The sequence below is a fragment of the Elgaria multicarinata genome, chromosome 17, assembly GCF_023053635.1.
Source record: "Elgaria multicarinata webbii isolate HBS135686 ecotype San Diego chromosome 17, rElgMul1.1.pri, whole genome shotgun sequence".
NCBI lineage: Eukaryota > Metazoa > Chordata > Lepidosauria > Squamata > Anguidae > Elgaria > Elgaria multicarinata.
The window spans coordinates 23,533,969-23,549,565 of NC_086187.1; the positions used below are offsets into that span (position 1 = coordinate 23,533,969).

The 15,597-nt window shown below is 45.8% G+C and overlaps 1 protein-coding gene across 2 annotated transcripts in view; it reads right to left on the reverse strand.

Annotated features, from left to right (window-relative positions):
• The window catches only part of SDK1 (sidekick cell adhesion molecule 1), a 563,777-nt gene that overhangs the window by 116,506 nt on the left and 431,674 nt on the right, over window positions 1-15,597 (reverse strand). For both annotated transcript variants that reach the window (XM_063143659.1, XM_063143658.1), the window contains exons 26-27: window positions 4,778-4,893; window positions 3,598-3,787 (exon numbers count right to left, since the gene is read on the reverse strand). In XM_063143659.1, coding sequence (XP_062999729.1) covers window positions 3,598-3,787; window positions 4,778-4,893 — 306 coding nt within the window. The remainder of the gene's footprint in view (window positions 1-3,597; window positions 3,788-4,777; window positions 4,894-15,597) is intronic.

Genomic DNA, 15,597 nt, shown 5'->3' on the forward strand with positions numbered 1-15,597 from the left:
CTTTCTGGTTTAACCACCATGGTTAAAGCCGTGGTTTAAGGTGTCTTCTGAACGGGGCCAGTGTGAAACCCCAGCTAGAAAGGGTCTAAATTGGAGCCCTGGATGTACCGTCTTGGTAAGAGAAGGTAGGAGAGGAAGCTTTGAAGTGGTGCAGAACTGATCTTAGACCAGAAGAGACGGAAGGATTTTGTTCGATATAAAATGCAAGCTATCTTTTAGGGTCAGCCTAGCAATCAATTCTTGTAACGCCGCAGCTACAGACAGATGCTTTACTGCACTAGTAAATACATTTACAATGATGAGCAAATATATTTACAACCATGTTTTGACAAATGAGGGTTGGGCCTCGGAGGGAATGGTCATACTGGAGGATGTCTGGGGATCCCTGTGTGACAATCAGAATGGAGAGACATTTCATCATGCTGGTGATTATATAGTATATCATATACTGGGGAGGTGTCAAATTACCCTGAGAGGGAAGGTTATTTTCTGAGCCTTTCCATGGCTGCCGGAGCTGAAGAATATTCTCCAACTGCTGAACTCCCAATCTGAATGGTCTTCTAATGTCACATACGGATTTCAAGCACCTCTGTCTGGCCACAAGCATCAACGCAGGAACAGGTGTGGATTTTCAGAGACAGCCGGCAGGCGGTGGAATTACCTATATCAAGGTCACCGGGGGCAGCTAACGATCATTTGCAAATCTAGAGGCACGGATGTTCCCCTTAAGCTGAAATCCCTCCTCTACTTTCACCTATGATGCTTTTAATTAAATTGATCAGGGAGGAATCAAGGAGGCTTATGTCAGGAGCAAGGGGAAGGAAGAACAAATAGCACCATTTGTCAACAAGGAATATGATGAGATGAATGATCAAACACAAGGCCAAGAGCATCTGGCTACACTGTGGTTAGTGCACATCTTTGTTTATCCGGCTCATTTGTTTCTCAGAGGACAATCTATACATGAAGTTACCCCATTTTATCCTCCCATAACCCTGTGAGGTATTAGGCTCTGTCAGGGGCCACTGGGGCAAGGAGCCAGAATTGACAGATCTAGGCATGGCTCCCTTGCGCGGTGAGCTACTGAGCTATAAGTCACAGCATTTTTAGGTCAGCAAAGGATTCCTAAGCTCTGGGATGACTCAGTCCACTCAGGCTAGTCATGGAAGAACAAAAAAGCCTTCAATTTAGGGGGGAAATATATCAGTATTTACGAGAAGGTGTTCAGCATATCGCCACTTGCAAAACGTGCTGTTCTTCGGATGGCTTTTTGGACTGGCAACTCAAAGTATGCCTATGTTTTTCTCCCTCTCTCAAAATAATAGAACCCAAAGGGGTCATCCCATGAAGTTGATTGGTGGGGGATTGAGGACAGATCAAAGGAAGGACTTCTTCACATAGTGCAGAGTTAAATTATGGAATTCACAACCACAAGATGTAGTGATGGCCACTAATTTGGATGGCTTTAAAAGGGGGTTGGATAGATTCCTGGAGGAGGAGGAGGAGGAGGAGGAGGAGGAGGAGGAGGAGGAGGCGGCGAAGGCGACGGAGGCTGTATCAATGGCTACTAGCCCTGATGGTTATGTGCTACCTCCAGTATCTGAGGCAGTAAGCCTGTGTGCACCAGTTGCTGGGGAACATGGGTGGGAGGGTGCTGTTGCACCATGTCCTGCTTTGTTGGTCCCTAGTCAATGGCTGGTTGGCCACTGTGTGAACAGAGTGCTGGACTAGATGGACCCTTGGTCTGATCCAGCATTGGGGCACTTCTTACGTTCTTAAGTTTTTGTTTTCTCAAATAACTTTCATGTTTACCCTGGCCTCTTGGATCCTCAGCCCATTTGATTCTTGTTAGACTATGAGTGCTTTTGGGATAGGATGCCTCCTCCCATATGTACCTGCCCGGATCTTAAGATCATCTACAGGGGCCCTTCTCCGTGAGCCCCTGCCAAAGGAAGTGAGGCAGGTGGCTACTAGGAGGAGGGCCTTCTCCGCTGTGGCACCCCGGCTGTGGAATGAGCTCCCCAGAGAGGTCCGCCTGGCGCCTACACTGTACTGCTTTCGTCGCCAGCTGAAGACCTTTTTATTCTCTCAGTGTTTTAACACTTAATTTTAACATAAATTTAAATTTTACTGTTCTAACTCTGTATTTTAATCTTCTATCAATTTTGCTGCGTGGTTTTATCCTGGTTGTGCTTTTTATACTGTATTTTGTATTTGTGTTTTTAACCTGTTGGTTGTTTTATTATGGTTTTAATTTTTGTGAACCGCCCAGAGAGCTTCAGCTATTGGGCAGTATAAAAATGTAATAAATCAATAAATCAATAAATAAATAGAACTAATTACATTTAGGTGGGAAAAAACTGTTGCACAGCTGATCCTGATTTAAGGTGGAATTTAAATCAAACAAACCAATAAATAAGTGAATAAAAATAGGATGTTTCACCACCCATGAATCAAAACTGAAAATCAAAACTTGGTCCTCCTGAAAACTGTTCGAAATATGCCCTCTCCCATCCCAGCCTAGCGATGGACAGATCAGTATATTCCATGCCTGCATCACTTTTGTGCGTATCCATTCCTAAATCCATTCCATCCTATTTCTGCACTGATTCGCATTTTGTAATACCTGCATAAAACAAAGCATGTAAACATATGTATTTTTAAATGTATTTTGCCACAAAATATGCATTTCTAAATGTACGCTGCGCTAAATGATGCGTTTTGAGCCGAGAACTGCATCATAACATGTGGAGAAGTACTAGATCATTCCGGCCTGCACATTAGCCCGGGAGATGTGGTTCGGGTTAGTTCATATCAGAATTCCCACAGATCAAATTCTGCCCCTGATCCCTTAACTGGCACCTATTTCTAAGGCTGTCCAAGGCTGGAAGAAGTGGGCAATTGGTTCTGGGGGAAAAAAAATTAAAAATCCAGAGACGAGCCCTAGAGCCATGCATCTCGACATCTGTGTGGCTAATGAATACACATTCCTTCAATCAGACCCCGGAATGAGTTCCAGTCTTTTCAATATGTCAAACTCTAAATGGGAATTTCTAAGGCTTATGGAAAGTGTTTGAGAGTAGTACAAAATAATGTTTATGCACTAATTTTCACAAAGGTCATTTTATTATTCTTTTGTTCAGGGTTGGTATAGAGGCGCACTCCTGGGAGAGGAAACGCCACATCTCGCTCACGTTCAATCACAGCAAGGTTTGTTTATCACGTCCTATTATACTGCAGCTTTTTTTTTATTGCTATGATTGGATTTCTGTAGGAGTTCATAATTGGGCTGTAAAAATTTGCTTCAGGCTGGAACTGGCTATAAAGTATAAGGTTTTCGAGTGAAACGGTCTTTTTTGTCAATTACTGGTATGGGGGAAAAGGCTGTGATTTGGGGAGCACATTCTCAGCTAGAAGTTAATGGGACTCCGCCTGTTTACATTAGGGGAGGATCTGGCGCTTTAAGATTAAAAATGTAATCAAGCTGAGAGGATGCTAATATATTCCGCTTAAAAGTGTGCATCAGGAAAGTAGCTCCCCTTTTTAAAACTGGACAGCCCCAGCGACACACACACGCACATGCACACACTTACTCACCATCATCTTTTGTCCTCTCGAGGACAGGGAGAGAGCTGGGGGCCCCATCTCCAATACGTGTGAATGCCAACACCTGAATCTCATAAAGCACGTATTTCCGTAAGCCAGCTAGAAGGACGGAGAGTGTGTGGTTCCCTCTCACTAGCTGGCTGCTTAATTTGCTTTCCACGTCTTTGGCCCTGAACAAAATCTGCAGAAAGACGGATGATAAAAAATGCATGGGAAAAGGAAGACGGCCATTTCCCACTTCCCCAAGGAGTAAGACATTCCAGGAACCGTATTTTAACAGGGCTAAAAACCTTTGTGGGGAGGGAATGCTGAGGTCATATGCTATTCTTGCAATCCGGTATAGTAATACCAACGCATTCGTTCATTTCATTTCTATATCACCCAAAAGCTAAAGTTTTCTGGGCCCACTTTATACTTTGTCCGGAAACTAACTGGCAGCCAGTGAAGAGATTTAAGGCAGGATATAAAAGGCAGGAGCCACACTATTGCTTTATAGCGGTATTGAAGTGCACTGACAACTGTTGGGGCCCATTGACACGTACCATATACCACTTTCATAGTTCAATATCCTGCTTGGTGTGGCTCCTGCCTTTTATATACCACTTTCACACCACTTTTATAATGCAATATCCTGCTTGGTGTAGATTAGGCCTGAGTGTCTTCTAGTACATATTAGGAAAATACCTTAGATATCAGCCAAACAATACATGAGACACAAGTAATGTCATTTGAGGTCTATGAAAATTCAAATGCATGACTACATCTTCAAAAAGCAATATTCTGAGGAACAGAAACCGATAAAAGAGAACATTTGTGTCTGCTAGTTTCATATCTACAAATATATCTCCCTCCTGAAGTCTTACGTGGTACAGCCCAGGAAACGTTGTACCACACAATTCTCCTGATTCCGTGTTTCAGCTCTACATTAACAATGACCCCCCCCCCCCTAACTTCCTTAGGACACAACCTGTTGCTTGAAATACAGGGGATCATCTATCAGATCGTACATCTGGAATATATTTTACTGACTTTTAGTTCAACTGCCAAGATGCATCATGCAACACCTTTATATTCTAACAAGAGACATCGATAACAAAAATGAGGTTAAAACATTCTTCTAGAAAAAGAGCCCCCCGCACAACAGATTAAGAGCTTTAGGATTGTTGCGTACCTTGTAGCCAAGAATGAGCCCATTCTGCTCGGATTCGGGCACAGCTGCCCAGGTCAAGAGGATCTGGGTGGAGCTCACGGCTTCAGCGGACACGTTCTCTGGGGGAGCCGAGGGAACTGCAAATGGCCAAATTAACAGAAATTAAAAGCCGAGGAGTCCATTGAGTCACTCACACACTTCTATTTCAAGCAGCTCTCTGATCTCCAAAGGCTGGTAGGCATTTGCACGTAAGAAAACACATACGAAACAGAAAGCGTGCGCACACACGAACACAGGCAGAATATAATAAAATCATGCGTAAAATCGTGAAAACTAACAGAAACTCACTTTATAGCAGGGATGGGAAATGAGTGGCCCTCCAGATGTTACTGGACTACAGTTCCCATTATCCTTTACCTTTGATCTAGTCACCTGCAGTGGACGGAAGTCACAGAGCAGCAACATCTGGAGGGCTGCAACTTCCTCATCCCTGCCCTATGGAGAAGGAGGTGACCGAGGGTTGGTTTGAATTCATTCGAAGTGCAGAAGTAGAGAGAGATCCTTAAAGCGGAAGGATTCCAAACCATTGCAGCCCCCTTCTCCTACCTGTTGCCCTCCAGACATGCTAGACTGCGACTCCCATCATTCCCAGCAAGCACAGAGGGCACCAGGGGAAGGCTGAATTCCAGATTAGGCCGTGCTGGAGGTACCCTTGCTTCCAGAGATGAGGTGGGTGGTTGCATGGGCAGGGCCTTTTCTGTGATGGCACCCAGCCTCCCCAAGCACATTCACCAGGCTCCCATTACTTCTGCATTTGGGTGCGGGTCAAAAAAGATTTCTGCTTATTTAGCCTTTGGATGGGACTTGAAATAGTAGGGGTTTTCTGCAGGAATATTCACCGCTGTTTTATTTGGCCTATTAAGTTGTTTAAATTGATCCTAAATGCAATCTTTATGCCAGTTTTTGCCTCTTTCTTCTTCTTCTTCTTCTTCTTCTTCTTCTTCTTCTTCTTCTTCTTCTTCTTCTTGATGCTTTTCTTCCTTTTGGCAATGCTTAAGCAGCTACCCCATTCATTCCTGAGCAATACTCTCTGGGGGTCTACCTGCTCCCTTTCCTATGCCTTTTAAAACACCCTCCAAGTTAGTGGCCATCCCCCTTAAAACTCAAACCTCAGTGCTCCATAAGTGAACCAGGCCAAAGAAAGTGCACCTTGCCAACGGAAAACTTCTAAAAAAGAGAGAACTAAACAAACACATCCCTTTTTAAGGGGAGAGCTGTAATTTAAAGGTCACAATAGAATTACCATCACTAACCTTTGCCTGACAGGGAGAAATCCAACAGATTTTCACTGCATTACCTCTGCCTCTACGCAGCTTTAGGCAAGTTTAACGCTACGCAGTTAACACAATTAGATTTTGAGGCTGCTTTAAAGGTCTCAGAAGAGGATTTGATTATTTATTTGGGGGCTTATGCCTCCCCCCCCATCCATATTTCACACACCTCCACATACTTGATGTCCACGGGGCACAATTTATCAAAAACATACCATGCACCTGTCAAGCTTCAGAGGCCATCTGAGGAAGGAGGGATTCTTCTAGAGGCTTCTTGAGATGTTTGTGGGCTGCGGAATGGATTCCATTCTCAGCACTCAAGCAATTATTTATGTATTTAGAAGATTTATAGGCCACCTTTTCAGGGGAAGTAGCACACATCCTCCCAAAGTAGCACTGATCTGGATCCAGTAGCATGACAGCCTAGCAATGGATTGGCAAGGCAGCAGGGCCAGGGTCAAGGGTAGGCGTGTTTGGGCATCTGCTGATGACCCACGTCCCATCAGGGGCCCACTGACAGGAGCCCCTAGGAGCTGTTCCTCCTCAACCTGCTTCTCGCTCTGGCCCAGGCAGTAGTGGTGATGAGGAGGAGCAGTAGACACATACGGCCTCCTTGCTCCCTGGCTCTCTGCCTATCAGGCGAGGAAGTGGTACCCATGATGAGAAAGAGGATGTGGAGTTGGCAATCATGGTGGTGAGAAGGTAGACTCACCAAGGGAGGAGGGCCAGAGAGGGTCTTGCCCAAAGGTCCCTCAAAAACCTGGAGCCAACATTGGGAGGGACCTCTGCTTTGGAGGAGGAGTGGTTGGTGTGTGTGTGTGTGTGCATGTATTGGATGAGACACATGTGTGCTATTCTTTAAGACAACAACACTCACAGCAGGACTACTATGTCCTCTGATCCTGAAAAGGTGAACAGTTGATAAAAGAACGATGGGAGCGATAACAATAGGAGATTCCGGGGAGAAGTCTCTAGATCTCAGACTGCTTGAGAACTTCCTAGACCCATCTGGTTGACCACAGCGAGACGCAGGAGAGTGACCTAGTTGGACCCTTGGTCTGATCCAGCAGGGCTCTTCTGGCGTTCTTAGGCACACGGTCCCCATATCTTTAATTCCTGCATGGAATCTATCGCAGTATCCTCACATTCACACATGGACACTCAAAGGAAAAATCAGCTGCAATGCCCCAGCCCATGTCCCTGCGAGCTCCAGATTATCAAATAATTTCTCTGTTGCCAATTCGCTGGGGTAGGAGAAAGAAAGCTCCAATGCTCCTGCTGGCATCGGGAGTCCTCTCCTCCCCACCCACCGCCTCCGCGCCTCTCCCAACACTGGGTGTTGTTTTTTTCAAGTTCTCCTAGATTTATCCTGCGCAAGGATATAATTATGTTAAAGGAATATAGATTGCCAGGAGCCATGAGTGCCTTTGGACGGCTGCCACGGCTTCCTCCGTAGATCTTCACAAACACAAACTCCCACATGAATCACTTCTCTGAGAAAGGCAGCACACAAAGGAGAGGTGTGCCAGATTTCCGTGTAAAAGAAAAATGGGCAGTTCCCCAGTCGTGCTTATGCATAGATTCACTCATTTGATTTTACCGTGCAAGAGGAGACATTTCTTTATTTTTACAGCGGGGGAAGAGTCTTTATTGCTGGTTCCCTTGGTCGAGAAACCAAAGCATGCCTTCTCCCTCTGCCCCCACCCCACCCTCCGCCAACTCCTTGGATAGTTCAGATGAGGCAGAGATTGAAGCTGACTTCGCATCTTCTTTTATTTTAAAAAAAATGTGCACAAAGAGAAATTACTGCTAGGGGGAGTCTAAGCCTAACAGTAAAGAGAATGTGGTGGGTTGGTTTTTTAACCCCTTAGCCATGTGAGACTTGACGCTTGCATGGTGTGTGCCGGAAAGTTGCTAAACTGCTCTGAAATTGTTTGGCATTCCACGGTGCCACCTCTTTCTTTCAAGGGAGGCTCAATTCCAGACAAAGAGGAGGTGATGATGGTGATGGTGGAAAAGGCAGGCATCAATGGGACCTTTCAGACTTGCAATTAAGGCCAGAGATAAATGGGGCGATATCCTGGGGATGATCATCCCTGTGCATTCACATGATGCACAAGGGATCCCGGGAGCAGGGAGGGATGATTCCTACCTTTCCCCGGGATATCGCCCTACACTTCTAGACTGCTTTTTCCACGGTTTTGGGATGATCCTGAGCCTGCAGAATGCGTGGCCGGGCATTGTGGTTTGTCCCGGCTCCTCGCGAGTAAATGCAAGGAGCTGGGAACCGGGCATGGGGCACAGAGAGCTCTGTACCCATTGGGGGTGGGGGGAGTTTTTTTTTAAAAAAAACAAACCCTCACCATTTGCACATGAGCACCTGTGCGCTCCTTCTCCTTTAACAACGACAACAGCGGCGGCCGTGATGTCGCGCACCACGTGTAAACCAGGGTGACGATCTCACAATCATAAAATTGCAAGATCGCCTCCCTTCAACCCCCTTGTCTAATTGAGGCCTAAGTCCACAGAAATTACAAGCCCATTCTATTTTTTAAATTATTTTTTTTCTATTATTTTAGAGACGTCCTCCAATGAAAAAACCTTCGTTGATTAATCACACGATTGGTCAGTTGTTCTAATGAACTGCCACCGCATAAGTTGCACATGAGAAAGAGAAGAGCCCTAAAGAAAAAAGAAAAGTTGCAACAATTTATTTATTTATTTATTTATTTACTAGATTATTTATTTATTAGATTTTTATACCGCCCAATAGCTGAAGCTCTCTGGGCGGTTCACAAAAATTAAAACCACAATAAAACACCCAACAGGTTAAAAACACAATGACAAGTGTTGCAGCCTGCATCGTTTTAGAAGAGGCATCCTGGGTTCTCCCTCACACAGGAAGGAATGCCTCTTTTAAGCTGGTGCTTCCTATCTGAAGTTTTCACATTTGCCTCCAATGCCTTAATCCAGTGGTTCCCAATTAGCTAAGTACGGCGGACCCCTTGTTTTTCAAATGCCAAGCCACGGACCCCCTACTTTTGAAAAAAATGTTATCTCTATGGTAGTTACCTGTGCAAAGCATTTTTTTTGGAGAAAATAAGGGGTAGCCCCTAATGAGCAAAGGATTTTGTTTGTTGTTTATTCGTTCAGTCGCTTCCGACTCTTCGTGACTTCATGGACCAGCCCACAACCATAACATTTGTGATATTTGTGATATTACGACGCAAAAATGACAATGATTTTGTTAGGAATATAAAGACGAATTTAATTTTACTAACATCTAGTTAACAACTGAACAAATTATGACTTGTCTAGCAGCTACTAAACCTAAATGTGATGGGAGAAATCGTGCCTCTTTTTGTCCTGAACAATCCCTTCCACATCCGGTTCACTATTTCCTACTTTTAATTTCAAATCTGGATCAATGTCGAGCCGATTTCTATGGCTGTTCTTCATATAACAAAATGTCGAAAATGTTTGTTCACAAAGATAGGTGGAACAAAAGGGAACTAGATGTTTCAAAGCTTTTTCACCTAACTTCTTATAATCAGGAAAAACCTTCACCCAGAATTGGTCCAGTCTATATTCTTTGAAAAATGAATTCAGTGAACCAGCACAAGTCACGTCAACAAGTGCATCTTGCTCTTCCGCAGAGAGAGTTGTTAGTTGTACATCACCACATTCAAAAGGATTCCTTCTCCATGAGTTTTCAGGATTAGGTGCAGGGAAGTAATCTCTGAAGCTAGTCGCTAAATCACGCAGGTGCTCAGGGATGTTATATTTTACTTCTGGTAGGAATTCATTGTCAGTGGACTCCAGAAATGAATGGTGAATATGTGAATGGTGCAACGGACCCCCGGGGGGGGGTTACGTGGACCCCCTGGGGGGGGTTACGTGGACCCCCTGGGAACCACTGCATTAGTCAATCAAAGTGACTTTTCACTGATTACTCAATCAAATATTGCAGCCCTAATATTATTATTTTTTACAAGTCTGTCCCCACATCCTTATACTAGTGGCCCATTGGATTACCAAAAAGCAGCAGAGGCAGCAAATCTCTCCGAGTGTAATAAAAGCTTCTCTGTTCAGTCTCTGTTGTGAGATCCTTGCTCACCACTGACAACAAGGCAATTGACAGGAAGCCGCCATAGGTCAGACTATTTGCCTACCTGGCCCGTATTGGCTACTCCGACCGGCAGTGACTTTCCATGGGCTCAGTGCTTTACTTTGCATGCATATTCTGTGACCCTATAATTGGAGATTCTAGGGACTGAACCTAGGATCTTTTGCATACAAAGCACACATTCCACCCCCTGTCCTATGGCTCCTTCACTCCTGTGACACTGAAGGTTGGAGGCATAGTTCTGCAGTCACAAAGCATGAACACGGTCATGCTGTTTTGCCCATCTAGACCGGTGTTGTCTGCATTGGCTTTCCAGGGTTTCAGATAGAGAGAGTTTTCCCAATTCCCTGCGAGCAGATCTTTCTAAGTGGACATCCCAGGGATTAAACCTGGGACCTTCTAGCTACAAAGCATGTGCTCTATTTATTTTATTTATTACATTTTTATACCGCCCAATAGCCAAAGCTCTCTGGGCGGTTCACAAAAATTAAAACCATAATAAAACAACCAACAGGTTAAAAGCACAAATACAAAATACAGTATAAAAAGCACAACCAGGATGAAAACCACGCAGCAAATTGATATAAGATTAAAAAACAGAGTTAAAACAGTAAAATTTAAATTTAAGTTCAAATTAAATGTTAAAATATTGAGAGAATAAAAAGGTCTTCAGCTGGCGATGAAAGGAGTACAGTGTAGGTGCCAGGTGGACCTATCTGGGGAGCTCATTCCACAACCGGAGTGCCACAGCGGAGAAAGCCCTCCTCCTAGTAGCCACCTGCCTCACTTCCTTTGGCAGGAGCTCACGGAGAAGGGCCCCTGTAGATGATCTTAAGGTCCGGGCAGGTACATATGGGAGGAGGCGTTCCTTCAAATAACCTGGCCCCAAACCATTTAGGGCTTTAAATGTCAATACCAGCACTTTGAATTGGGCCCGGACCTGGACTGGCAGCCAATGAAGTTGTAGAAGGACTGGCGTAATGTGATCTCGCCGGCCAGTCCCTGTTAGTAAATGGACTGCCCTGTTTTGTAGCAGCTGAAGCTTCCGGACCGTTTTCAAAGGCAGCCCCACGTATAACGCACTATACCCACTATACTCAGTGGGTATAGTGCTCTACCCACTGAGCTATGGCATCCTTTGACACTCTCAACACAAGCTGCAAATCTCCAGTGTACTTCTCTGATCTGCCACCATCTCTGCACTCCCCTCTTTACTACTTGGCTATTTAATATATTCTCACCCACCCCCCACCCCTGCTACTGAACGTAGTAATTCAGTAGCCTTTTATTAGTCTGCTACAGAGCCAGTTTGGATGATTAGAAAGCGCAATTTATCATTCGTCAAGCGCCCAAAACAGAGGTGACAGGTATTGGGAGAGTGCGGAAACTCCCTAAAGCGAGATATGATTCATATGGTAGCGTAGTCTGTGATGATGGCTCTGACAGGTAGAAAGCAAGTCCCAAGAAGAGAGCTCAAAGGGCTATGAGAACAAAGGCACCCAAAGAAGAGGAAAAGCAACACAAAGAATGCACACAAATGCAGAAACACAGGAAGCTGCTTCATGTTGGGCTCATCTACACCAAGCAGGATATTGCACTGTGAAAGTGGTATATAAAAGGCAGGAGCCACACGACTGCTTTATAGCAGTATTGAAGTGCACTGACAACTGTTGGGGCCCATTGACACATTGCCATTGCATACCACTTTCACAGTGCTATGTCCTGCTTGGTGTAGATGTGTCCTGGGCCCCAACAGGTGTCAAGTGCACTTCACTACCACTATAAAACCATAGTGTGGCTCCTGCCTTTCATATACCACTTTCATACCACTTTCATAGCGGAATATCCTGCTTGGTGTAGATGAGCCCATTGAGTCAGACCACTGGTCCATATAGACCAGTGCTGTCAACACTGACTGGCAGCAGCTCTCCAGGGCTTCAGGCAGGATTCTTTCCTAGCCCCTCCTGGAGATGCCGGGGATTGAATCTGGGCATGTGCCATTCCACTGGGCTATGGTCCATCCCCTAATAAGAGAGCCTGCTTCCTCTCAGTAACCCAGAAATAGCAGAACAGGGGGACAGTCTATTTCTTCCCCCACCCCATTAGGAATGCTTCCATGGGCTTTGCAGCATCTTTATCATTTTAGCCTTCACCTGTGCTTTATTCGCAGGCCACCTCACCGAGGCGAGGCAGACATCCCTGTCCTGATCTCCTTGACCTGAACACAGCCTTCTGCCGTAAATGCTGCCCGTGCTTCCTCATCCATCCCATTAAGCGTTTCAGCAGCAGCACTAATGCTATTTTGCTCTTCTTTATCACAGGGCTGTTTTGAAAGATGAAGGACAAGGTGTGGGGGGGGGGACTCCATTTCCACAAATAAGCACCTGTGAAATTAACTAGCTCACTGTCACAATGTGAAAGTCTTTTTTTAAAAAAAAGAAAGAAAGAAAGAAAGAAAGAAAGAAAGGAGGGAAGGAAGGAAGGAAGGAAAGACCTTTATAAAAGCTCAACGGGTTGTAAGAATCCAGTCTTCTGCAACCTGGTGCCTTGAGATATTTTGGACTACAGCCCCAACATTCCTGATCCTTGGCCATGCTGATGGGAGTTGTAGTCCAAAACATCTCAAGAGCATCGGGCAAGCCTAAAAAGAATCAGATTTCCCCGCCATAGCCATCCCTAAAGGTCTGTTCGCTTTAAACAGATGTGTTGAAAATGTGGATTGGGTACAGCATGTGGCAAAGTGTTCCTATTTAGAAGGTTCATATCTCGCCTTTCGATTGAATAATCCTCGAGGCAGCATAAATTTGATTATAAAAATAAATAAACATGCAGCCCTTCATCTCCTGGCTTTTGAATGGGGACAGAATGTGGTTACTTTCTGCTATGGTGACCCACGGCAACTGGCAGTGGGTTTTTTTCCGGCAGAGAAGGAGAAACCAAGTTCCCTCAAGCTGGTCCTTCTCTGGCCAAGGGTGCCTCTTCCTGAAAACCAGGTGACTTCTCACAGTGCTCCTCAGTCCCCTGGCCATATGATCCCTGCCCAACTCGAAATTGATGGGCCGTGTGAAATGGTTAGAATTAAGCTGCTAGTCCAAATCAGATTAAATCTACAACCTCCCTTTTCTGTGGTTTGTGGGCTGGGCTGCCCCTAGACCCAGGTGCAATACTTGCCGTCTTCTACCAGCCCTACAGGGATGCTGTGAAACACCTTTGCACAGCGCACTGACGCTGCAGAATGGGCCATCGGTGTGTCATGCTTATTATAATCATCCCCTTTGCCCACTCCCTCCCGCCTCTGCTCAAGAGTAAGCATCCTGCCACGGTTTCTTTGGCTTTAATTGATCCCTTACTCCAACGGTAATGAAAATATGCAAATCTGAGGATGCCAAGCCGTTCATAACAAAAAAAAAGAGAGGCCCAAATCCCGTTTAAAGTGATAAATGGGCCTCAGTCTTCACCATGCAGCGGTGGCCATCCCCTGTATGATTATGGAGACAAATTGCAAATACAACCCCAGCTCATTGTGCAGGTTAGCTGCGACGATGATTTACTTTCACTATTGAATACTTAATTCAAGAAAGGTCAGTCCGCTCAATTATTCACCCACAGGAGAAAGGTAAATTACGTCGGGCGCATGTGGGATGGGACCGAGAAAGGAGCCTTATTCGAAGTTATCTAGATAACAGCTTAATAACTAGCTTTTGCAGATGCTAATGAGCTACCATTGCTTATCCTTGCCTGGCTGCTGTGGGGCTTCCTTGCGGGAATCTGGACTTGTAAAATCTGGACCTCCTGCTGGAGCACGTGGCAGAAAGAAAGCAGAAGAGGGGGCAATGTTTCTCACGACTAGTCAGCAGCTAGGGCAGGGGTGGGGGAATCTCGGGCCAGGGGCCAAATGTGTCGCCGCTGGAGTCCAGTCTGGCCCACTGGGGTTCCCCATAGGTCCATGCCCCATTCTCCAGCCCCACCCTCCAGGGCCAGCCCTACCATGAGGCAAAGTGAAGCAGTTGCTTCAGGAGACAGACGCTGGGAGACGGCAGCAAGGTCTTGCGGGAGAGAATTGCGGGCCCTGCGGCCTGCTCTGTGACCCCTAAGATAGCCTACTGCCTTCAGGTGCGGTGGAAGACGTTATCCCATCATCACCCTTGAAGACAGATTCATCTGCCAGTCTGGTCAGTTTCCGAGAATGGGCGCCATCTTGTTTTCTGCTTCAGGTGGGAAAATGTCTTGGGCCAGTCCCGCCACCCTCTTCTCCCCAACGACTGACTGTTAGTTTCCCATTTTTGGTGCCATTCTACCCATTCTCCTAAGGCATAGTTACTGACAGGGGGGGAAAGCTTTTAGCGGGTATTTTGCCCCCTCCCTTTGGCTCTGACCACCACCTGGATGCGGCCTCCCAGAGCTTGTCTGTAAATGAATTTGGCCTTTGGGCTGAATGAGGCTGCCCCCCCCCCCCACTAGGGGAAGGCAGTGCAGAGTCCAGTCATTCCTAGAGGTAACTGCCTCTAGCATGCCATGCAAAAGAAACTGGTTTCCTAGGCCAGGCTCCAGGCCATCAGTCCAAATACGACAGAAGTTCTGTTCTTTCTCTCTCTGGGGGGATCTACACTATTGCTTTTAAAGCGCTTTAAAGCACTTTGAAAACGTTTTGAAAACTGTATATGCAGTGTGTCCTGGGCTCCAACAGTTGTCAAAACTGTTATAAAGCGCTTTAAAGCTGTAGTGTAGATCCCCCCCTCTCTCTCTTTATTGGGAGTGAATGAATGATGCAGTCACATCTCGATGCAGGGAAAGAACAGAATGACTCACCCTCAGAGGTGGTCGCCCGTTGCATCTCTGAGTCGGCCACTGCCCTGGGCAGATCTCTTTCCCATTGAGATCACTGAGAAAGGGTCAAAACGCATCCGGAAACTTAGAGGACAAGGGAGAAAGCAGCAGCAGTTTTAAGCAGAATGGGTTAGCCGGGAATGGGTTAAGCGTTCGCACCCACTTCCTGGAAAAATACTGCAATCCCCTGAGACTGCTTTTCATTGCAGAGCATGTTTTCACGCGTTTGCGGGTAACAGGTAGTTTAAGACGACTTCTGCTTGATCAGACCAAAGGTATATCTAGTCCGGCATCTTTCTTCCAGCTGTAGCCAACCAGATGCCCCCAGGAAGTCCACAAACAAGACATGCAGGCAACAGCTCTCCCCTGTCGACTGTCCCTAGCATCTGGTACTCAAAGATAGGCTTCCTCTGATTTTGGAGGTTCCATACAGCCATCAGTGCTGGCAGCCATTGATAAACAACAAGAACAACAACAAGAGCCACAACTCCATGAATTTCTCTAATCCCCTAATATATATTTCTCGAACAACAGAGACGCTCAACTAAACTTTGATC